Below are 23,768 nucleotides of genomic sequence, written 5' to 3'. Positions count from 1 at the left end.
CACTAATTTAATGTTTATGTATATTTCTTATTGTCATTTTTTAATATATTTTGTGCTTTGCCCTGTACTCCTGCCGCAAAACAGCTAATTTCACGACATAAGTCACCATAGAGAAGGGAAATTCTAAGTGCAATATTGCCATATTATTCCCAGTAACATTGAGCGCCTACACACATTTGATTAACCAGCAATGTCAACTGTAAATGCTCTACTTGTTAATAAAGCCATCAGGAAATACGGTAATTAATCAGATACCTGCAGATTGACATAACTGAGCCTCAGATGTAGAATCACTTAGCGAATTGGGTAATTAGGGCTCACAATCAGCGTGACAAGTTGGGCTGTTCCTCACCTGTTGGAAAACGGCCTAAATGAGTCTCAGATTTCAGCACAGTTTATTATGTGGAACACCTTGTTGACCTTCCGATAATTTGAAAACGTGTCACACAAATGAAAGTTTGTTTTCCAATTAGTCGCTGTCATATTATTCCATTTGAATAAATCCTTGGTGTTTTTCAAGGCATGGATTTTACAGATTCCATGTGACAATGCAACAGATTATTTTGAACAAAGCAGATAATTCAGCATCTGAAGATTGTGGGTAAGCATCTTTGTGATGTGGGTTGGGGTGGGCATTAGTTCTGGTAAACTAACGAAACAAAACCAGGTTGAAGTCAAAGAGTGTAAGTTAGACACACAAAATGCTAGAGAAACTCAGCAGGTCAGGCAGCATTTATGGAAAGGAAAAAAGAGTTGATGTTTTGCACTGAGGCCCTTCATCAGGACTGGAAAGAAAGGGGAAGAAGGTGGGGGAAGGGTAAGTGTACAAGCTGGCAGGTGTTAGGTCAAACCAGGTGGGAGGGAAGATGGGTAGGAGAGGGGGGATAAAATGAAAAGCTGGGAGAAGAGGTAAAGGGCTGAAGAAGAAGCAATCTGATAGGAGAGGACAGTGAACCATGGGAGAAAGGGAAGGAGGAGGGGTATCAGAGGGAGGCGATAAGGCAGGTGAGGATAAGAGAAGAGGGGAGCCAGAATGGGGAATGGAAGAAGTGAGAGAGGGGGAGGGGGGAGAAATTGCCAGAAGTAGAGAGAAAAAATTGTCAGGATAAAATGTTAGATCATTTGCAAACTGCTTAAAGGAATAGCAAGTGTTTTGCATTGGATGAAATACAAAGCAATGTCAATGACAAACAGAAAGAATATAGGAAAGCTTCAGAGTTGTAACAAAATGATCAAGGAAATGGTAAGGGAAAGGAAAATCTTATTTAAGATGTGAAAGTATTCAGAGCATAGATCAGTTTTCATCTTACGAGCATTTTTTTGTAGTTCTGTAATGGTTCTACACTTGGACAGAATGATTTTGATTCAACAGTAGCTTTGCCACTCAAATTAGTAATTTAGTGATGTCCATTAGAAAAAGAGTTTATTTTTGTCCTGCCTTAGTAATGTCAATTAGGAAAAGGGCTTTTTTTTTACAATGTTTTAATGATACCTTTTAATAAAATGGTTACGTTCTGCTTTGCATCTATGGAGGGAAGTTTCAGATCAAAAGATCTTGACCTGAAATATCAACTGCCCATTTCCCTCCATAGATGTTGCCTTTCCCTCTTAGTTCCTCCAACAGTTTGTGTTGTTCTTCCTATTTTTGTTGAGGTCAGTTGAGAAGGAAAGGCCACAGTTCAAGATCCAAATGATGTGCAGAATAAAATCCATGATAACTGAAGAATGGAAATGAAGTGACTGACAGTAATGAGATAAAGTTGTTTGGAGAAGGATAAATTTTGTTAATCACATCAAGCATCCTTGCCACATTCCATTACCCAGGTTGAGAAGGTGCCCTCATTGATACAAAATCAGGTCAACAACTGCTTGGAGTTCAGTCCTGGAAGCAATTGTAGTCTTGCTGTGATTAAATTGTGACTGTGTCTATCCTCCCTGTATTGCAACTTTTCTTTTCTATTTGTTTGTACTTCGAGTCAAGCAGAAAGCAAAATCTTTGAATATGAAAGCTAAACTGGTTTAAAACAAAACTCAAGTAAGTTGAGAGTGCCCAGGCGAAAGAGCTGGATGTTTATAGCCAACAATGGGGGAGCAACATCAGGTTTCTGACAACAGTCTATTTAAACATGGAGTTTGCGATTCTTGTTTCTAAAACGTGCCAGCCACCTCCTTCCTCTGGGCCAGCTGCCTAATTTAGCATACAGCTGTGCAGTGCAGTAGTTGTACTCTTGACGTGCATTATTGCTAAAGTATTATGAATGTTGCTTTAAACCATTGATAAGTTGTGGTTAATTGATGATAATACAAGTAACACAAGTTGTTTGCCAATCACTGGGGAGCTGTTCAAACTACTGAGGCACTGCTGCTGCAGCCTTGTTAAACTATCTGTGAACAGTCGCTTCATTTTAAGCTTGATTTTCCACCTGTAAGTGGGTAATAAATCTTACGCATATTTCCTCCACCAAAGTATTGCTAAAAGATTTCACGTAAGTAAGATTGGTTAGCATTTGAACTGTAATTCTTTGGCTTGTCAAGCCCCACCCAGCTTCTGTATTACTGCAGCAGAGGTTGTTAACTTGGCTCAAATTTGTTCCTGTTGGATATGGAGCAGAATCTGCCCATTCAGTCTTGCAAGTTTATGCTGAGTCATAGGAAGCCTGTCTGTCCTGAATAAGGCCGTTCAGCCCTTCAAATCTCAGCTGAGTCCTAGAAGAGTAAACCCGTCTACTCTGTTGTCCCTGTTCCCCGTAGATGTGCAAATTATTCTTCCTCATACTTACCCATTTCCTATTTGAAGGCCCAAATAGGACCCTGTTTCTGCCCCCTCACCCCCTCCGAAATCTGAAATTTAAATCTGTGAATAATGCCCAGGTAGATTTCAGGAATATTCCTTCCATGTATCGCCTTCCTCACACTTTAAGTGGGGAATGCCTGAGGGGTGCCATGGTAGCGTAGTGGTTAGCTTGGTGCAATTACAGCCCTGGGTGTCAGAGTTTGGAGTTCTGTTCTGGCACTGTCTATACGAGGTTTGTATGTCCTTCCCATGACTGCAAGGGTTTCCTCACAGAGTCCAAAGATGTACCAGATAGTGTATTAATTGGCCATTGTAAATTGTCCTGTGATTAGGCTCGGGTTAATCAGAGGTTGCTAGGACTTGCGGCTCGAAAGGCCAGAAGGGTCTGTTCTGTGCGCTATCTCGATGAATAAATAAAAACAAGTTAGCTCATAGTCTTTGAATTTTAGCACACTTCCTTTGGAGATCCTGGACCAAACAGGGCAAGGAATAGCAAATAAAAAAAGGTAGATCTGTAAATAACACAGCTGATCTTCAGGAGCAAAACAACAGTAATTCTTTTAAGGAAAATTGACATGAAAAGTTATCTTAAAAGTACACTTCCTCTGTTGATTTGGATGCTAGGTTAACCTCTGTGATCCAGATAAAACTATATGGCCTATATTTTGTTATGATGAGGTTTTCAATTGAGGAAAAATGAGAATTAATTTAAGGCTGTATATTTTTAAGCAGATGGTGCCTTGGTAACAATGCATCTTAATATTATAAGACGAACAAGAAAGCTCCTTTCATTTATTAATTGAATCATTTGGTCATCTGTTAGAGTGTATAGAGCTATTGAAATTTAAGTTCATATGGGAATGATTTCCATTACAATGGGAATGTATTCCCCTTTGATATGTGTGCCAGAGAGAGAATGGTTCACTTCTCCAGTAACTAACAAAAATATGGTGTTTTGTGTTTTCACTGAGTAGCATACTAATCAATCCTGGGAACCACATCAAGATCCATGAAGGCACATTGGGTTTCTTCATTGCAAGTGACGCTAAAGAAGTGAAAAGGTACCTTGTTTCTTTAATCCACAGGCATTGAAAATAACTGTAATCTGTTTCATTAAATATTGGCTGTACTACTGAGGCTTTATAAGCCATTGGTCAAACTGCATTTGAAATATAGTGAGCAATTTTAGGCCCTTTATTTAAGAAAAGATGTGTTGGCCCTGGTAAGGCTCCAGAAGAAGTTCACAAGAGTGAATGATGCAAGATTATGAGGAGTATGTTATGACTCTGGACCTGTACTCAATGGAGTTTAGGAAGTTAATGGGAATCTCATTGAACCCTGACAAGTTCTGAAAAGCCTGAGGAGAGGATGTTTTCATTAGCAGGAGAATCTAGGATCTGAGGTCACAACCAGAGAGAAGGCAATGAATAAAGAGATAAAGGGATAAAACAGAACAATGGGATGTCCCTTTATTGAGTATATTCCAAGTAAATATTTACAGGTTCTTGATTGGTAAAAAAATTAAGGATTACAGGGTGAATGGGGTTTAAAAAAATCAGCCTAATTGAATGGAACACAGACTTGATGGGATGAATGGCCTGGTTCTGCTCTTGTATCTCATGGTGTATATTGCACCAGGCCAAGTGATGACCAGACTGAATGGAGGTGGGAGATTTCTACACCTGGCTGGGATAGGGTAGTTCATGTGGCTGATCTTCCAATCTGTGCAGTTCTGTACAGCTCCAAATCCTCCAGCTGTTTGAAATGTTGGTTAGAGCACATTTGGAGTATTGTGTGCATTTCCGGTTGTCCCATTACAGGAAGGATGTGGAGCGGGTACAGAAGAGATTCACCAGATTGCTTCGTGGATTAGAGAGCATTAACTCTAAGGAGGAGTTGGACGAACTTGAGTAGTTTTCCCTGGTGCACTGGGGGCTGAGGGGAGACCAAATAGAAGTTTATAAAATTATGTGCATCATAGCTGACTTAGACAGAATATTTTTCTCAGAGTAGAAATGTAATGTACTAAAATACATAGCTTTAAGGTGAGAAGGGGAAAGTTTAAAGGAGATGTGTGGTGTGAGTTTTTATATAGAGAGTATAGGTTCTTGGAACACACTAGTGGTGGAGACAAGCATAATAGTGGTGTTTAAGAGGAACTTAGACAGGGACATGTACAGGCAGCGAACGAGGGAGATAAAGCAGATAAGGCTAGTTTAATTTGATATTGTGGTCACCACAGACATAATGGGACAAAGGGATTGTTCTTTTGCTGTACCATTCTATGTTCCATGCTCTTGCTGAGGTCAATTATCACAGGGCTTGTTATTGAATGTCTTTTGGTCTATCCAATGCCGTAAGGTTTGGAGGTAGAGACGTGAGACTAGATGTAGTTGGACCTTTTGGAGTTGTCTTCCCATTCCACTAACCACACAATGCCCTTGACTGTCTCTGTGGGCCACGTGCCCCAGAGTATCAATATTCCAGGCTGCTGCAGAAATGTGGGAATTAGTGCCTGCCAGAACTATAACACCATAAGGAGAGAGGACAGAGATCATCATAAACCAAATGGTTTTCCTTTTGAAACAACAGATATCAACATTAGTGATTAAGTGTAGCAATGCAGGTTGCTAGAGCCGCTGCCTCACAGCTCCAATCCTGACATGTAGTACTGTCTGTGTGGAGTTTGCATGCTCTCTCTGTGTGAGTTTCCCTTGGGTGCATTTATTTACTTCCAGACCCAAAGGCATATGGGTCGACCATTTTCTTAGGCTCTAGTTTCCTCTAGTATGGTATCTTGTGGGGAGAATAAAATTAGTTTATTGTTGATAGAACATCATGGTTCATGTGGACTTTGGGCTGAGGGACCTATTAATGTGCTCTGTGATTCTTTTGCTCCAAGTGAGGAGCAGATGAAGGGATTTTAACTTTAAATTTGTTGACAATACAAAATTGGATGTAAAGACAAGTTATGAGAACTGAACAAGTCTGCAAAGGGGTATAGATGGTTAACTGTTAGGGGTAAATATTTAGTAGATAGTGTGTAATGTAAGGAAATGTGAGAGTATACATTTTGCTATAGAACAGGGGTTTCCAACCATTTTTTTATGCCATGAACTCTACCATTAACCGAGGGGTCCGTGGACACCAGGTTGGGAATTCTTGCAATGAGAAACTGAGTATTGATGAAATGGATAGATATTACAGAATGCAACAGTTCAGAGTGATTTCAGAGTGATTTGAGTGTCTTTGTACAAAGGTGCAAATGTAGACACACAATAATTAGAAAAGTAATAATTAAAAAAACAAATTGGAATGTTTCCTCCAAAGAAAGCCCCCACTACAGTGTTCAGTTCTGATCATCTCACTACAGGAAGGATGTGGATACTATAGAGAGAGTGCAGAGGAGATTTACAAGGATGTTGCCTGGATTAGAGGGCGTACCTTATGAGAATAGGTAGAGTGTACTTGGCCTTTTCTCCTTGGAGCAATGGAGGATGAGAGGTGACCTAATAGAGGTGTATAAGCTGATGAGGGGCATTGATCGTGTGGATAGCCTGAGGCTGTTTCCCAGGGCTAAAGTGTCTAACACGAGGGGGCATAGTTTTAAGGTTCTTGGAAATAGGTACCAAGAGGATGTCAAGGGTAAGTTTTTCACACAGAGATTGGTGGGGGCGTGGAATGCACTGCCGGCGGTGGTGGTGGAAGCGGATACAATAGGGTCTTTTAAGAGCCTCTTAGATAGGTACATAGAGCTTAGAAAAATAGAGGGTTATGTGCTAGGGTAATTCTAGGCAGTTTCTGGAGTCGGTTACATAGTAGGCACAACATTTTGGGCTGAAGGGAATGTAATGTGCTGTAAAGTTCTATGTTCTATGTACAGTTGTATGAGGCATTAGTGAAACCATACCTGAACTACTGTGCACAGTTCTGGTCTCTTAATTTAAAGGGAAAAGGATCAGATTTTATTAGAGTGGTTTCTGGAATGGAGAGGTAGAGTACATTAGTCATATAACACAATGAGGCAGTTTTGTTGGAAAATTTTGAACAGAATTTTCTGTTGGGGTAGAAGCTGAGAGGATGTACAGTCATAGAGTTATAGAAAAATACAGCATAAATGCAGGCCTTTTGGCCCATTCTAATCATTCTGAACCTTTAAGCTGCCTACACCCTTTGACCAGCCCTCCATACCGCTACAATCCATGTACCTATCCAAACTTCTCTTAAATGTTGAAATTGAGCTCGTATTCACCACTTGTGCTTGCAGTTCAGTCCACACTCTCATGACCTTCTGAGCAAAAATGTTTTCCTTCATGATCCCCTTAAGTTTTTTACCTTTCACCCTTAACCCATGACCTCTAGTTGTAGTCCCATCCAGTTGTGGAGGGACATAGATCTTGAGGATAAATCTCAGAGTAAGGAATTTGCCATTTAAGGAGATGAGAAAATGCTTCTCTCAGAGAGATGTGAATTTTTTGAATTCTCTACTGCAGAAGGTTGTGCAATGATTGAATTAAATCATTGCCAAGACTTTTTGACTCAAGAATCAAAGGTTGTGGGAACAGGCCAGGGCCAAATTCAGATTGCCCATGATTTTATTGAGTGGCGGGGCTGCCTCAGGAGGCTATACAGCTTTTTCTCACTTTATTTAAGCAGCTTGGAATCAGTTCCTGCTCTGAGTTTTACTCATTGGCATCCTTTCTACTGCAGCCAATGATGTAGCTGGCTCACCATGTCTCGTGTGACTCAGTAATTTGAGAATCTGAGATTTGGATCATCTGTGGCAGTGATTGGTGTGTGTGTGTGTGTGTGTGTGTGTGTGTGTGTGTATACACACGCGCACGTTTCTATGAGATGCATTCAGTCCAGAAGCATCTCTCAGGGTCACATCGCTTCGAGTTGTAGAGCTTGTCCCTAACATGGACTTTGATGACCTGTGAATGTCACCTGTTTTCCTTCTATTCCTTCTTCCTCTTAAGCCCATCACTCCTACCAGGACAATAGCTACCAATAGTAGCTCACTAGAGTCCTCTGTCCTGGGCTGAGAGAAGTTTGATCAGCCCTGTGGCTTCCGCTTTCAATACATGCCTTAATAGGTCATCTAGGCGAAGATACTTCCTCTCCCAGGGGAGAGGTCTTTGGAGCTTCAGTTGACATTTCTGTAGCTCTGGGTTTTTACGTGATGTGATTGCTAGCCGGCCTCATGCCCAGCCCTCCTCCTTTGCAGCTGGGCTTGGGACCATCCATGGTGGAGTTTTTTCCTCCTATTAGTATCAGTTAAAATCTCCTCCAGATTGATAAAATAGGATTTATAAGTGCAGATTTACAAGAATGTTGCAAGGTCTGGAAAGCCTGAGGCAGGCCAGGCTAGGTTCTCAGTTCTTTTAGTGTAGGAGGATGAGGGACGACCTAAAGAAGTTTATAAAATCACGCCACCATCCACCTTATCTATGATTTTATATATCTCTGTTAGGTCATCCCTCATCCTTCTACATGCAAGTAGGGGAGTCCAGGTCTAGGGAGTATAGATTGAGGTTGAGAAGGGAATAATTTGAAAGGGACTTTAGAGGCAAATTTTTCATGCAGGAAGTGCTGAGTATCTGGATTGAACTGCCAGAGGGAAGTGGTTGAGGCAGGTGTAGTATCATTTAGGGAGCATTTGGAAATGTACGTGGAGGGGAGGGTGTAGAGATATATTGGCCAAACTCAGGAAATTGATGCTAACTGGGTGGATACCATGGTTGGCATGGACTGGTTGGGCTGAAAGGCCTGCATCTGTGTTGCATTGCTCTACGGCTTTCTGTGCGTCTATGATCTCAATTGCGAAGATCAGGAGTATTCTTGTTTCCTACTTGGATCCCGGCACACCATGCCCTAAAGTCTGTGTGACCATCTTATAGTCAGCTCAAATGGCCTAAGTAAGGAGTCATCCAAGTTCGACTGGGGCTGTTGGATCTAGTTAATCTGCCCTCTGATGTGCTTCTGCAATGGTGACTCTCTCTCTCGCATTTGATATTGATGCTGGCATTTAGGCAGTGCCATTGGAAACTGTTTAACCTTAGTTCTTGGAGAGAAAAAATTGCCCATGTCTCTCTAGAGGTTAGTAGCTCACGCTTTGTACATTAGTATTTTGGTCATGAGGCTGATCTGGGAGTTGAGCTAGTCTGCTGAAGGTGGTCACAGTTTTTCTGATATGGGCATTGAGTTCTTCCTCCAGTGAAAAGTTGGAAGAAGCTGAACTTTTGAACTTCTCACTGGTTCCCATGAGGAGCGATTAATGAACCTGGTGAAAGCCCGCGGTTGAGTACAGCTGTTTTCTTTTTGTCGACAGTGAGAGCAAATGCCTGACCGGCTTGTGAAAGGCGATCCAAGAGTCCTAATCATAGACCGTTTGTGTATTATAATGCAGCATCATCAGTGAGTAGAAGTTTGCTGAAAAGCACCTGACTGACATCAGTCTTCACCTTGAGTCATTAATTTTATTTAGAGATACAGCGTGGAATAGGGCCTTCCAGCCCTTCGAGCCATGCTGTATTCAACCCCGGATTTAACCCTGGTCTAATCATGGGACAATTTACAATGACTAATTAACCTACCAACCAGTAGAAAACCAGATTATTCATGGGAGACCATGCATTCCATGGGGAGGACATACAAACTCCTTACAGAGGACGCCAGGATTGAACACCAAACTCTGATGCCGGGAGCTCTAACCGCATCATGCTAACTGCTATGCTACCATGATGCTTGACAGAGGAAAGAGATTCCCATCTGATTTTCAATAGAGGCATAATCCCTCTTCCAACATTGGAATGTGCAGTTCAGGGAAGATTCCAAAGATTGTAAGGGCAAGGACACATTCTTCATTTAGAGCTTGAAGCTGTCTGAAACTAACTCAATAAGTTAAACAGTAACTACCTTGTGGAACAAGAATGTGGCTAAAGTGGATTGGAAGGAATCTTGTCTTCTCCTTCTAAAGTACGGGGAGAATTTCCTCTCCCAGAAAAGTTTCTTCTCCTGGACTACCAGCACTAATGAGGTAACGTGAGCCTGCTCAGTTGCTGTATACTGGTCAAGTGTGTTTGCTGTACTTTTCTTGAAGTTGTTGGAGGTAAAATATTGCCTTTAGTTGAATGCCCAGCTCTGAATCATCAGCTACTCTGCAATGCCAAAGCAACTTTTAGAGTAATAGAATCGTAAAATCATAGAGCACTATTGCATAGAAACATGCCAAGCTTTTATTTTGCCTAGTCCCATTGATCGGCACATGGGCCATAGCCCTCCATGCCCCTCCCATCCAAACCTTTTGTGAAAGCTTTTCTTCTGTGCTTACCATCAGTATAATTCTAGTTGCTACTTCATTCTTATCTCCTTTATGTTTGAGAATATTTACATCTTACATAGGTAGTGGTCTCTCAGCCTCTTTCCAATATTTAAATATTTGTATTAGTAGACTTTGTTTCTACATTTAATGATTTCCACAGGAACGCAATCCTTTCCAAGACCCTTTCCAATCAACAATGAATCAATAGCCTTGTCCAACTTTTCTTTGGCGGACTTCATGTCTCATTTGAGCACAAGTTGGCATTTGGTCCAATAATTTGCAGTAATCTTGAGCAACACAACAAAATGGCAGAGGTCAGCCCAAAACACTGACTGTTCATTTTCTTCCTTAGATGTTACTTGTTAGGATCCTCCAGCATTTTGTATGTGTTGTTCATGATTTCCAGTATCATCAGAATCTCTTGTATCACAGTGATCTTTCTTTCTTGCAAATTTGGCTTCCAATCCAATAGGACATCTTCTTGCTTTCAACAGTAATAGCATTGGCGGGGTGATAGACAGCTTTCTTGGTAGGTTCTTCAAGCCATCCTGCACAAGTCTGAGGCCATCTGAAGTGCAGAACATTCCTTTGTTTTGATCTTGAAGTCTCAAGGTTGGCTACTTACACTCCAGATAGTCTGTGGTCTTGACGCCTGATGAGAGACAATTGTCTTTCTACGTCATTTTTCAATCAATCTTCATCAGATATAATATTTTCTCTTGCAAGAGTCTTTAATCGTTTCACTAGTCAATTAATTTTTTTCTGGTAGTGACCTCCCATGGTTACTGCATTCAAGAGCTTCATAAACTTGAGACAATCACTCTCTTTCCTTAGTGTTAGTGGTACTGATTTTAACTTTGCACTGGATTTTGTTCTGTTTAGTTTCTTATTAATGATCAGCAATTTCACTTTAAACCAAGCAAATCTCTTCCACTGAGAGCAGACCTTCCCTCCTAAATATGACAACACCTCTTGGATGTCACCATGTGGTGATCTTTTTCACAGAAGTTGGCAATTCAGACTTGGGTTTATCTGAGTTGCTGTTGGACATTTTCATGGATCTTTTCAATGTCAAAGTATCACATACACAAAATGCTGAAGGAACTCAACAGGTCAGGCAGCATCCATGGAAATTTATGCTGAGTTCCTCCAGCATTTTGTGTGTGTTGCTCTGTATTTCCAGCATTTGCAAGATCTCTTGTATTTGTAATGCTAAAGTGTCCATGGCAGTCTGGGGACACTTCTGCTGCAACCCTTGCAATTGATCTCCTGATGTTTTGCTGATAATCCTTTGTAAAATGTTGCCCTGTCCTGCAGTGGAATGGAGTATTGTCGGACCCATATTGGTGATGTTGCACAGCCAGTGGTCATCTGAAATTGTAAGACATCCAGTGGGCATAAGCCTGGCCTACTGGTTGCTCAAGCAAAGTGGACACCATCATTTCATTTTTCCTTGGTGCTTTTTCCAAGTCATAATTGGTCTCTTGACCATCCCTGTGAGTCTTGTTTCTGGGAGTACTATTGTAGCAGTATTTAGTTTGCATGGGTCACAAACCAACCAAGATCATCATTCAGGTGCCTTGCCATTCGGCGTGGGCGATCATGTCTCTCCATCCATCATGGTCCCTGACCCTCCAAATTGTAGTTGTTGCCTCCCCTGTTTCTAACCATGATGTTATTCCATCTGTCATTCTCATTCTCTGTCTGCCTCTGCTTCTTCTTTCCTTTCAGCTTTCCAGTTGTAACTAAATGTTGCAACCAAGATAGATGTTCTAATTGAACATGAGATAAGAAGAGTTCAGGGCCAACATGTTTCTGTTCAAGCAAAAGAGCAAGGCTGGCAGGATTATCAGACTGTGGCTGATGAGGCTGTTGTCAGGAAAAAGGAGGAGGTAGATGTCCGGTATAGGCAGCTGGGATCAACTGAGTTCTGGAAGGAAATTAAGGGATGCAGGAGGGCACTTGAGAAGGATATTACGAGGGCAAAAAGAGGGCATGATATATTCTTGGTAGATAAGGTAAAGGAAAATCCTAAGAGATTCTATAACTATATTAAGAGCAAAAGGGCAACCAGAGAAAAAATAGATCCCTTGAAAGATTTGTAAGGTTGTCTGTGTGAGGAGCCACAGGAAATGAGTGAGGCCTTCAGAGGAAACAATGTTTCTTTTTAACTTGGAGAAACTCATAAAAGCTAGGAATTCAGGGGAGAGCACAGTGATGTCTTGAATCATATGAATGTTATGAAAGAGGAGGTAAATTAAAGTGCATGACTCCCAAAGGCCTGACCAAGTGTACCCTAAGATATTGTGGAAACAAGGGAATAAATTGCAGGGACTCTGGATTTTAGCAAGGATTTTGACAAGTTTCTTCATGTTAGAATGGTCTGAAAGGTGAAACCCCATGTGAACCCAAGTCAGCTAACCAGATAGATTTAAAATTGGCTTGGTGGAAGGAGTCAGAGAGCGTTGTAGAGGTTGCTTTTCAGACTGAAGGCCTATCACCAGTGGTTTACCACTGGGACTGGTGCTGGGTCCACGGCTGTTATACAGTTTGTGGATGGCACCAGAATTGGTGGTGTGGTGGACAATAAAGAGGCCTGTCCAAGGTTACAACGGGATCTCAATCATTCAGGAAAACGGGCAAAGGAATGACAGATGGAATTTAGCTCAGACAATTGCGAAATGATTTATATTGAAAAATTAAAACAGGTCATTATTTGAATAGAGTGAGACTACAAAATATTGTAGTGCAGTGGGATCTGGGAGCCGAGCGTATGAAACAGAAAATAGTATGAAGGAAGATCAAGCAATTAGGAAGTCAAATGAGACGTTGGCCTTTATTGCAAGGTAGGATAGAGTTACAGACATTTTGATGCAAAGTTCAAGTGCACTGATGAGATTTAACCTGGACTACTACATATAGTTCTGGTTTTGCTATTTAAGCAAGGGTACTGTATTCTTGTATTAAGTTTAGGAGAATAAAAGGTGATATTATTGAAGACATTTCTCCTCATCTCTGTCCTAATTGGCTGACTCCAAATTTTGAGAATCTAATCTCTGATGCTGGACATGCCAACCAGAGAAGAAAAAAATCAACGCCATATCTACCTTTCCAAGTCTCTTAAAAATTATCTGTGCTACAATGAGATCAGCTCTCGTTCTTCTTTCCTATAGAGTATGGGTTCCCAACCTTTTTGATGCCACTGAACCTTACCATTAGCTGAGAGGTCCATGGACCCCAGGTTGGGAGCTCCTGCTGTAGAGAGAATGGGCCTAGAAATCAAAGCAGAAATTCTGCAAGAACTCAACCAGTCAAGCTGCATCTGCAGAAAGAGAAGATAAGCCAGTTAACAGTTCAGGTCAAAAGCCCTTCATCAGAACTGAAGCCTTTCAACAACAAGCCTTTCAACCCATGAATTCTGTACTGACCATGATCCCAATTTCAAATAATGCCACCGGCAAATCTGCTTTTATTTTTTTTCCAAGATTGTGGGCCTGGTCTGCTTAACATCTTCTGATTCAATAAGCTGGTTGGGTCACGGTGTACTTTGGAATAGCAAACTGGTTCAAGTAGACACTGAACTGGCAGCACATCCTGGCCACTGACCACATCCTGGTGAGGCCCGATTCTTGGGGTTTGGGTTGTTTTGGACATCAAAAAACCGTGAGTCCATGGGCTGCAGTTGGTTTTAATTTTATAGCTGAGTTGCCAGCAGCAGGTACAAAAAATCATTAAAAAAAACATCTGAGTAAGTACACAGATAGAAAAGGTTTATAGAGATCTGGGCCAATTGAGAGTAATAGGACTTGCTTAGTGGAAACCATGGTCAGCATGGATGAGTTGGGCAGAAAGGCCTGTTTCCATGCTCTATTATTCTCTAACTTTATGACTTCGAATTGGAATCTCACTAAAAGAACCCATATTCTGGGAAAATAGTTCATGGTTTAAAGGTGCAGTTCGAAATTGGGGGAGAGATCATTGTGCCTAATAAAGAGACCTATGCAATAATTTACTTCTGTACAGGGCTCTGGACTGATACTGAATGAGAGTAAAGTTCTCATTGCTTCTCTCTACTATCACTCATTCACATGTAGTATCTGTATGTGTTAATGAAATAGTCCAGGGCATTTCACAGTATGTGAACAGACAAGATTTGGCACCAAGCTGTATGCAGTTAGAATAAGGGCTAAGAGCTTGGTCAAAGGAGTGGATTTTAGCAAGCTTCTGAGAGGGAGGGAAAGTGTATGTGTATGTGAGAGAGAAAAGAGAGAGAGTGACACATGCATACATACACGCGCAGAAATTGCTTGTGTCATCTAGTGGTTGTTGCCAGGTATCTTCACTCTGACACCCCTGAGACTTCCACCCCAGAATGTTGAGGATCACAGAAATGCTGAAACATTGGAAAAGGCCATTCTTCCCATTGAGACCTGATCAGCTTTTTGGCCAGCCCTACTACGTGCCCTCTCCCCAGAGTTCAGTCCTCTTTTTTTTCCCCCTAACCAGCTACGTTTTGAATAGTGCAACTGAATGGACACCCCCACTCCCAGCTCCACCACTCCCCTCCAGCGCATTCTAGAACCCAGCCACCCACTGCAGGAGAAACATTGATCATCCTGAGATTTTGTTTTTTTCATCCAATGGCTCCCATTTCTTGACCTTGACAAGATTGATAGCTTCCCCCTCATTTGAGTTGGTTCCTCCACTGTTAACCTTGTACAATAGCCAGGGTTAAAGAGGCCACAACTGGAGAGGGGTGTGGATCTTTGGCATTCTGTTCCTCACTGAACTTGTTAGATGTTTTTCACTTGAAAGGAATTAAAGGATGTAAAGATCAGGAGGGAAAGTGGACAAGGCAGATTATCCATGATAATCTTATTGAAAGATAAGGTGGGTTCACTCAGCTGAGGGGACTACTCCTGTTCTTGTTTCTCGTGTTCTTTTGCATATGACTGGTTTTGACACTCTGTTTGGTCTTCTCTCCCACCAAGGCAGATTCCCAGTAGAAAATCAGGTTATTAAATGCCTAAATTTAAAACCATCAGTCTTAAAGTTACTATCCTTATTTTCACATCCCACTATAAACTCACCCCTCTCCATCTGTACAGCATCATCTCACCTTCTGAGAACTCACTGATCTCTAACTCTGGTTCTTGAATAGTACCTATTTCAACTGCTGTGCCATCGACATCCGTGCCCTCAGCTACCTGGCATTTGAACTCTGGAATTTCACCCCCCCCTCCCACCCCGAACCTCTCTCCTCCCTTTCCTCTTAAACAGGGCTCTTTAAAGCCTCTTCCTTGGATTGAACCTTTTTACCGCATAGCAAATAAGTTTTAGAATAGCTCAGTGCCAAATTTTGTTTGCAAAGCATTTTGGAATGCTTTCGTACTCTAATGCTGTAAAATAAATGAGATTAACTCTGTATTGACTGATAAATCCAGACACTGGTTGAAATTATTGTTATCAACTGCGAGAAGCAGTCAAAAAAAATGTTACATGTGAAAAGAGCTCCTTATGAAAGGATCTCCTCGGAACCAAGTGCATCAGAGGAATAAGTTGGGAAGAGTGTCCAGAGCTCTCAAGTGTTGATAACCATGGATAATGTAGATGTGAGCCAGTTATTTAACTTGGACATGGAGCACAGAGTTACAGGAAATAAGCGCAGAATTAACAAGCCTCAAGCAGGACTGGAGATTAGAATGTTCTTTCCCCCCGCAGAGTGGTGTGGATGTTGGAACAAAGTCTTAGCAAAAGCAGTTCAGGCTGTGCTGATGAACCCCTTCAAAAGGAGCAGCTACATATCTGAAGATTATAATGATATGTACTGACAGAGATGATCGACGACTTGAGGAAACAATGGTTTCTGTGATACTGCCGCTATGGAAACGTCATTGGTAGAAGGCAGCTGGTGGGGATTGAATAATAGGCCTTGTTAGGCTAGATTGATATTCTGGAGTTTCAGTCAATTACCTTGGGGGGTCAGGGAGAAACTTCACACATCTTTCCCCCTGGAGGTTAAGTACGTCGGGTACAGCCCACGCTAACACCGAGTGAGCAGACTCTGGGAAAGAAGCAGATTAATGAGTTGAAAGGTCATTCCTCTGTTAATGTGTTCTTGAATACACCTTTACTTCATTTGGAACAAATTACTTCCCCTAAAACAAGTATTCGTTACCTTACTCAGATACTTAAAACTTAAACACTAGCTACTATTAACTCTGACTTTACATGTGTTCAGTAAAGACTGGCTGTTTAAGACATCTGCTCTTCCTTTGGAGATCAGTAGAAAACATGCCACTCTACCCCAGTAAAATTATTTGTCCATTAAATGGTCATTTTATAATCTATTTCTTTAGGGCCTTTTTCTACTGTAAGGCTTGTCATGATGACATCACAGACACAAAAAGGATTAAGAAATGTGGCTGTAAACGACGTAAGTAATAATTCCATCATCTTTGCATCAACAGCTTGTAATTACTGATTATGATTTGAGACCAATGTACGGGATTGAATGTTGAGGTGTTTTGTCTTCAGTGTGTAGATACTGGTGAAGGGCATACCAGTCATCAAGTGCTTTGTGTTATTAGCTTGTCATTGAAGATCAGAGATGGAGTACAGTTGTGTAGTTAAAGCTCCATTTACTCACCCTGTAGACATTGAATATAAACAACACACTATAAATGTCTGCTGTCCAACAGCAACGCACTCATTTTTAACAGCTTTCAAGTGTACAGGTGCACATTTTTATCACCACTCGCCTATTAATTATAGCCCCCATTTGGCAGAGTTCTCTTCAATAGCCATAAAGCTTGCTACAGCATATAAACCTATAGACGAGTTGCATAGAGGTCAACGTGCATGGAAACTGAATTCTAATAATCATTGAAAGTCAACTCTTTTAAAATCAATGTGGGTAAGAGTAAAATTATTATTTTTAGCAAGATTTAATGCATCTTCTTGTGATGTTGACAGAACATGGTTTCCACTGAAATATTTTGAAGGACACACTTCCTCACCTTAAGATTTTTCTTCACGCCACCTGTTCTCTGTTAAGAGTATGATGGACAATTTGGCTGTTCCACTGCTGTCCTGAAACTGACTAATGAAACACACGTGTGTGACACGTTGGGTGTCTCTCTTTGTCCTGTTGTCACATATACCTTTTCTCGGGGCATACTCTTACGCCAGTGTAACCATGCTAGGAATGTCCTTCACTAACTCTTTTAACCTACTTGTATAAGTAAGAGTAAGGACATTAAATGGAGAGCAGCATAATTCAGGCTATATGAAAGGAAGTTTAATTACCTGAAAGAAAGGCAGGTTTAGATTAACATTATGCCATTAATATATAATGACAATTCTGGGAAAATTAATGAATGCTACAGATTGGAGAGCGAAAAATAATTAGCATTAATGTAATTAAACCACATGCAAAAAATTAAAAATATACGTGGAGAATAGCAGTGTGCTTAAAATGAGGAGTCCAAATTTCAATCTATTAATGATGTGATGTAGAACAGATGTATAAATAAAATGACATGATTAGTGAGGCTGAAGAAAGAGGTTGTCAGAGCTAAACTGCCGCTGTTTGAAAACTCCAGAGGTAATGCTACAAGTCAGCTGGAAAAACAAAGACAAATCCTTGCCAAATGCATTGTATTTCACAGCCCACATTGGCTGAGCATGCAATATGTAATACCTGAGAAACAACACCAGAATTGCAAGGATATATTTTTTTTTGATAAGGACACACATCTTAGTAGCTGCTGTCACATCTAAGTAGAAATTCCAGCAGATTTATCATTACATTGACATTAGTCATGTCACATTGTTAACATATACCTGACCTACTTAGCCATTTGTCCAAACCTTTTAGGCCCATTATTAATAATTTAAACCAAAAAAACTCGATGCATCCACAAAGGTCAAGAATAATTAAAGTGAGTAGCTTTATCTTTTTATTAAATAAAAGAACCCCCAACTACTTGAAAGCATAACAAAATTTCAGCTTAAAAGTATCATTATTTTTTCATTGTAGTCTAAATTATTCAAAGAACGTCCAGAATTTGCAAAGGAAGTCTGTTTTATGTAGGAAATGGAACTGGAATGGTCCTTGCAGAAGTTTTTTTTTGGGAGGAGGAATGGTGGGGGGTTGCTGGAAAAAATACTGGAAATTGGTATTTATCTGCGTTTAAGGATGAACTTAAATGTATTAAGCATTTGCTCTTTCTAGGTTTGTAGAAAATATTATAGGGGAACGGAGAAGGCACAGATACATTTAAACCTCTTTCCATGGAACTCAGGCAAATGAGAATCCATGTATGAAATGATTGCGAGTAACTTTTGATGATTGATGTATTTTTAATTTATTTTTTTCTTGCTGCCCTGGAACATGAAACTCTATAATTTAACTGCACACTGGTAGTGATATATTGTGAGTAAAAGCAGGTTCTCTGTTGCCCAGAGTGCGATACAACTTGTCTACCTTAAGCAAGAGGTTTATTTTTATGTTGCATGCATACGCACTCATCATCTTCAGCAATGGCCACAGATCACTTTGAATCTGTAGAAAATACAGCAGATCAGAACCAAAAGACAGGAAATGTGTGGGCAACCATGATTAGAGCTGAGTGGGAAGTTTTATTGACCAGGCTTTAGCAGAATAAGGAAAGGTACAAGGGAATTTTCTCACCAAAGCCACCTTGCAAAGTTCCCCACATTTTCTTTACTTAAGGGTTATGGTGGCATGCCCACTATTGGTGGCAAGGACCTGCTGGTAACTACATGAGAAGTAGATGGCACTGGTGGCCTGGGATAGGAGCTGCCCTTGCCCTTTGGATAAGGTTAGAGTGTAGATCTATGATAGATTATTGAGTCAGAGCAAGAAAAGCAGGCCTTCCTATTGGAGGAAGAAGGAGGCACTAGCCCCAAGACACAGATACAAGTGGTTAAAGATCCTAATGTTGCTCTTGGTTTGTTGGCTGATCTTAGCCAAGGTCATGCTGACACCAACTCCTTGTAATTTAGATGGGAAATTAAGACCCAATGGTTCTAGATTTCATCTGCTAACCATAAATTTTTCTCTGCCAACTTTTGTCTCCCCAATACAAAGTGTGGCCCTGATAATAACTGTTCCTTATAACTGAATAGTCCCCCAGTATTAATTCTGAATCATAGAATAGCGGAACAGGAAGGAAAGAAGGAAGGAAAGTTAGTACAATGCGGAATATATAAAGAAAGATAAGTTCAGCCAGAAAGAATGTTCTGTTTGTGCATTACATTTTTCAATCATTGGATAAACTTTGTAGGAGATTCATCTCATTTGTTCCTGTCTCTGTAAACTAGATCAAGCAGTCTAATCCAACAACTGATTTTTCAGGCCCAAAGCCATTATAATCTAGATTTCACAAAAGAAGAGCCCCATTGACAGCACCCTCCAGCTATAGAAACTGGAGCATTTAAATTAGCTCAAAGTTAGACCAAAGTGGTGATTTAGAATTCTCTCACCTTTCTAAAAGTGCTGTGAACCTGCGGCTAATATTGCTGCTGTATTTTCACTAAACTGTCTATCTACTCCAAGAAGGCCCACAAATTGAGAAACTGGGATAAGAACAATAAGTTTATCCCTGACCATTTAGAATAACCTTTCAATGTTATTTTAGAGATCTGATATTCCTCTGTTATGCCAAAAATCAGCAATACTGAATCCTTGAACTTTGAACCTTGACTCCAATTGAAATGCACATCATTATTTCAGCCTGTTTTGGTGGCTGGGTACATTTTACTCAGTTGTGGAAATGAACCCAGGTGGTTTCCATGTGTAACTGAATCCGAGGTTCTACCCAACCACTAGATGTCCTCAGAGACCTTCTTCATTCCCTGTCCTAGTTCCAACAATCCTGAGCCTTTTCAACTTCTCCTGAAAGGATAATCTAAACCCAAATCATCTTTTTTCCCCTTTATAAAAGTGGCAATATAAACATGTTTTTGCAAAGAATTCGTATAGCAGTTTGTGTGTTGAGTTAGTAGACATGTCCTTCATGTACAGAACCACATGCATCCCATCAATAACTAACATTTTTCAACATGTCACTGTCTATGACTGTTTGTGTTTTATTTCCATAACAAATGCAGTGTCTTTATTACAGCATGGATTTTTTTTGACAAATGAGCTAGACTTAATGTTTCTGAATGCATTGAATTTAATAATCTTTTTAAATTTTTTATTTGGATTTTTGTTCTTGATTGCCAAGGTTGAAGCCAGTTTTCATTAAATTAGCATGCTGTTATTTCGATACTTGTGCATGGTCTCAGAAAAAAATCTCCTCAAGTCTTCCTTGATTTTTCCTCTCCCCCCCCAAAAACAAATGATGTACCCACACATCATTGCCCCGATTCCCTGTTGATTTGGAAGAATGATTTGGCTCAAATATTTGGTTTCATTTCAAGAGATGAGATCAAAAAGCAGTCACTCTCCCTCAAGATGCCATTGCTTTTTAAAGGTTTGTCAGAGTTGATTACTGTCAGCCTGAAAAGATTGGCATCCTTTAAAGGAAGACAAGAGGCCGATGTTACCCAGCATCACCAGCTTTAATTAGGTTCTAATGCTACTTTATTTATTGAAATATCAATGCAAACTGAACAGCCTTTTTTTGCGTGCATTGAAGAGGCTTACTGCTGCATGATCTGATCATTCTTTTTTCAGCTAGCGGATAACACAGCACCAAAAAAAAAATTGCTGAAAATTAAATGTTTTGCAACTAACTGCTATAAAGATTGTGGAAAAATGGGGATGCTACTGAAGATGCCTCTCATTCATCACCTTCCAGTGCCTTTTTATCCTCAATCATAGCGTAACCCTTGCTTGGCCAGTTTCTTGATATAAATGGCCTTAGGTCAGTGCTTGACTCAGTTGAGAGCTTTAAGTGTGAGTTTCAGGTGCCTTTAATGGCTTGGTCAAACAAGGTTCATTTTGTTCTTTTTTACCTGCTGTGGAAAACTTAAATGATTTCTTATTATAAGAATGTCAGTTTTATTATCAATTGTGACTTATTTATATTATTTACACTTCAAATTTCATTGCACAAGTGAATCACTTGACAAAGTAGCCATTTCGGCATCAAATGTGCTTAAAGAGAATTGGGTCTGTGTTTTAAATTTTCACATGCTCATAAACAGAGCAGTAACGGTGATAAGATTGTTCATTAGACCAAGTGCTCAACAGCACTACCAGTCCTGGCAAAGACAATAGAAAGCAGCAAGAAGAGCAGCCACTAAAAGTGCTGTGTCCTTTCTATTGTTGCCAGCGTATTATATTGGTATATTACTGAAATTCTCACCAACCTCTGCGGTTGTGGTTCTGTTGTAAAGTAAATAACTTGAAAGTACTTAAGATTGTTAATTGTATGTTCAAAGTTATTGACTGAACACTTTTCAAGTTTTGAAAATAACTTTTTTGTCACAAATTTTTTATGCAATGAACTAAGCTCTTCTTCCTTGTCAAGCCTGCTTATGTTACTAAGGCCTGTGTTAAGATCCCTTGTGGATTCCTTCCAACTGCCGGACTGAATAACCTTGCCATTAACCTGCTCCTCTTCCTCTCCTTCCATCGAAAACATGATTATAGCCAAGATGTCCATCTACAAGAGAATGAAACTCGCATGTTGTTTTGATTGCGGACGCTCTGAGCGCGACTGCACTTGCATGTCAGACAGTGTACATAGTAACTTGGACACCCTTGAGAGAACCTTCCCACTTTCTTCTGTCTCTGTTAATGATTGCTCCACCAGTTTGCGTGCCTGTAAGTTTAACACCATGCTGTTCCATGTCGGTCGTGTGTGGAGTTGTCCCCTTCTGTGTTGTACTCTGTGGTCCAGTAAGTTGTACTTTAGCTGCCACTGCTGCTTTGTGCATTGAACGCTTCCTCGTGAAGATGTTAGCTTTGCGTGTGCTTTGCTAGAACATGGGTCTGCGCGTTAGCATGGGAGACCCGCTGTGCAGCTTTGATGTGGATGCTCTTGGTACAGTGTGGTATTGAAACTATTCCATGTATTTAAATGTCATTTGGATTATCTATGGCGAAGTGACTTCATTAAAGTTAAAGTACATAGGCAGAATAAGTGGGATGAAGCTCTTGAATTTAGTTGGTTTATTTCGATTTATCCCTCTGTTTAAGTCTGTTATTATCTTTTTTCTGTCAAACTACCCCCACTTGCATCACTCCAAAGCCATACCAGAGCCCCCACACACATCTGGGTAGCCCACCCCTTTCCTTTCTTTGTTGCTAAGCTTTCCACTATTCCAAGGCCACCCCAGACTCCCAGTGGTGCAATAATTGATGCAGTCCAGACCCCGATTAGAGTGAAGTTGGGAAAAGGCGCTTCAGAGATTCTGTGTTACTATGCCTCTAGAATCAAGTGTCTGATGATCAAAAACTTCTGAAGGATGCTTGCTGGAAAATGGGATTTAAAGGCTGTTAAAACCAATAATAAACACTGACTGGTGTGCCTGTAATTTAACAGATGTGAAGTGAACCTAAAGCCCTCTGTAAACATGAAACATCATGCCAGGTATCTGATTGTTTTACCCAGCCCCGGAATTTGAGCTCGTTTCAAACTGAGTATTCCTGATCCTAGTGGCAAGGCAAATCAAAATACTTGACCCCGCGCTGTTGCTGAATGATAAGAAGTAGTCACTCTATCATCTTAATTCACAGCATAATACTCTGTTTACACCAAGAAGTCACATTCAGTCTGAATGAAGTTGTTGTGAGTTAAGTCAAATCTCTCAGGAATCAGACTCACCCCTGTCTGGAGTTGGTTTACCGTCTGAGATTACCAGCCGGATACACAATTGCAGAAGGCTATACTCAGGGCAGTAAGGTGCCAGAGATGGTAATCTAACATTCATAAAAGAAGGACTCAAATCACATTGCTTTATGTCCAACTTTGAACTGTTATTGTGAGATGAAGATGTTTATTCCCACACAAAACTGCTCAGAACTTCCAGATTCCAGCTGTAGTCTGCACAAGCCAAGCGCTGATGTTTAATACCGTCCTACCTGCACATTTTATACAGCTGCAAGGAATAATACAAGGGCTTCTTTCATGAGTCGCTCAAACTGACGTTAGGCGAGTGAAGCCAACAACTCGAGTCATACGGAACCCTTTGGCTTCACCTTGGCTAAAGCACTGAGATCCAGGGTAAAGTTTAAACAAAAAAACTCTGAGGCCCATTTGTAAAACATAGATTTTGACACTTCTAATTTTAGGAAACTATCATGATCATTAAAATGTAACGGGTGTTCGGAAGCCATTAAAGAGAGCTCTGTACCAAAGTGCATAGTGTTTAACTTTGGCTGAGGATGAGGGTTGAGTGTATAACTGATCTGTTTCAGCATCAGCAGAGAAGCAATCTCTCAAGTCTCAATCCTATACACAGTTCAGAATTAGACAGGTTTATTATCATTGACATATGTCATTAAATTTGTTATTTTGTGGCAGCAATACAGTGCAAGACATAAAAATCATGTATGTTATACATAGTGCAAGAGAGGAATAATGAAGTAGTGTTCTTGGGCTATTCAGAAATCTGGTGGCAGAGGGAAAGAAGCTGTTCTTAAAACACTGAGTGTGTGTGTTTAGGCTC

General features: G+C 40.5%; 1 protein-coding gene across 10 annotated transcripts in view; it reads left to right on the top strand.

Moving 5' to 3' along the window:
* kcnma1a (potassium large conductance calcium-activated channel, subfamily M, alpha member 1a) overlaps positions 1 to 23,768 on the top strand; it is a 953,094-nt gene that overhangs the window by 762,442 nt on the left and 166,884 nt on the right. For all 10 annotated transcript variants that reach the window (XM_072282727.1, XM_072282725.1, XM_072282726.1 and 7 more), the window contains 2 exons: positions 3,769 to 3,855; positions 16,478 to 16,554. In XM_072282727.1, coding sequence (XP_072138828.1) covers positions 3,769 to 3,855; positions 16,478 to 16,554 — 164 coding nt within the window. The remainder of the gene's footprint in view (positions 1 to 3,768; positions 3,856 to 16,477; positions 16,555 to 23,768) is intronic.

The sequence above is a fragment of the Mobula birostris genome, chromosome 18 (genome assembly GCF_030028105.1).
Source record: "Mobula birostris isolate sMobBir1 chromosome 18, sMobBir1.hap1, whole genome shotgun sequence".
Taxonomy (NCBI): domain Eukaryota; kingdom Metazoa; phylum Chordata; class Chondrichthyes; order Myliobatiformes; family Myliobatidae; genus Mobula; species Mobula birostris.
This window is presented reverse-complemented; position numbering and strand designations above follow the sequence as displayed.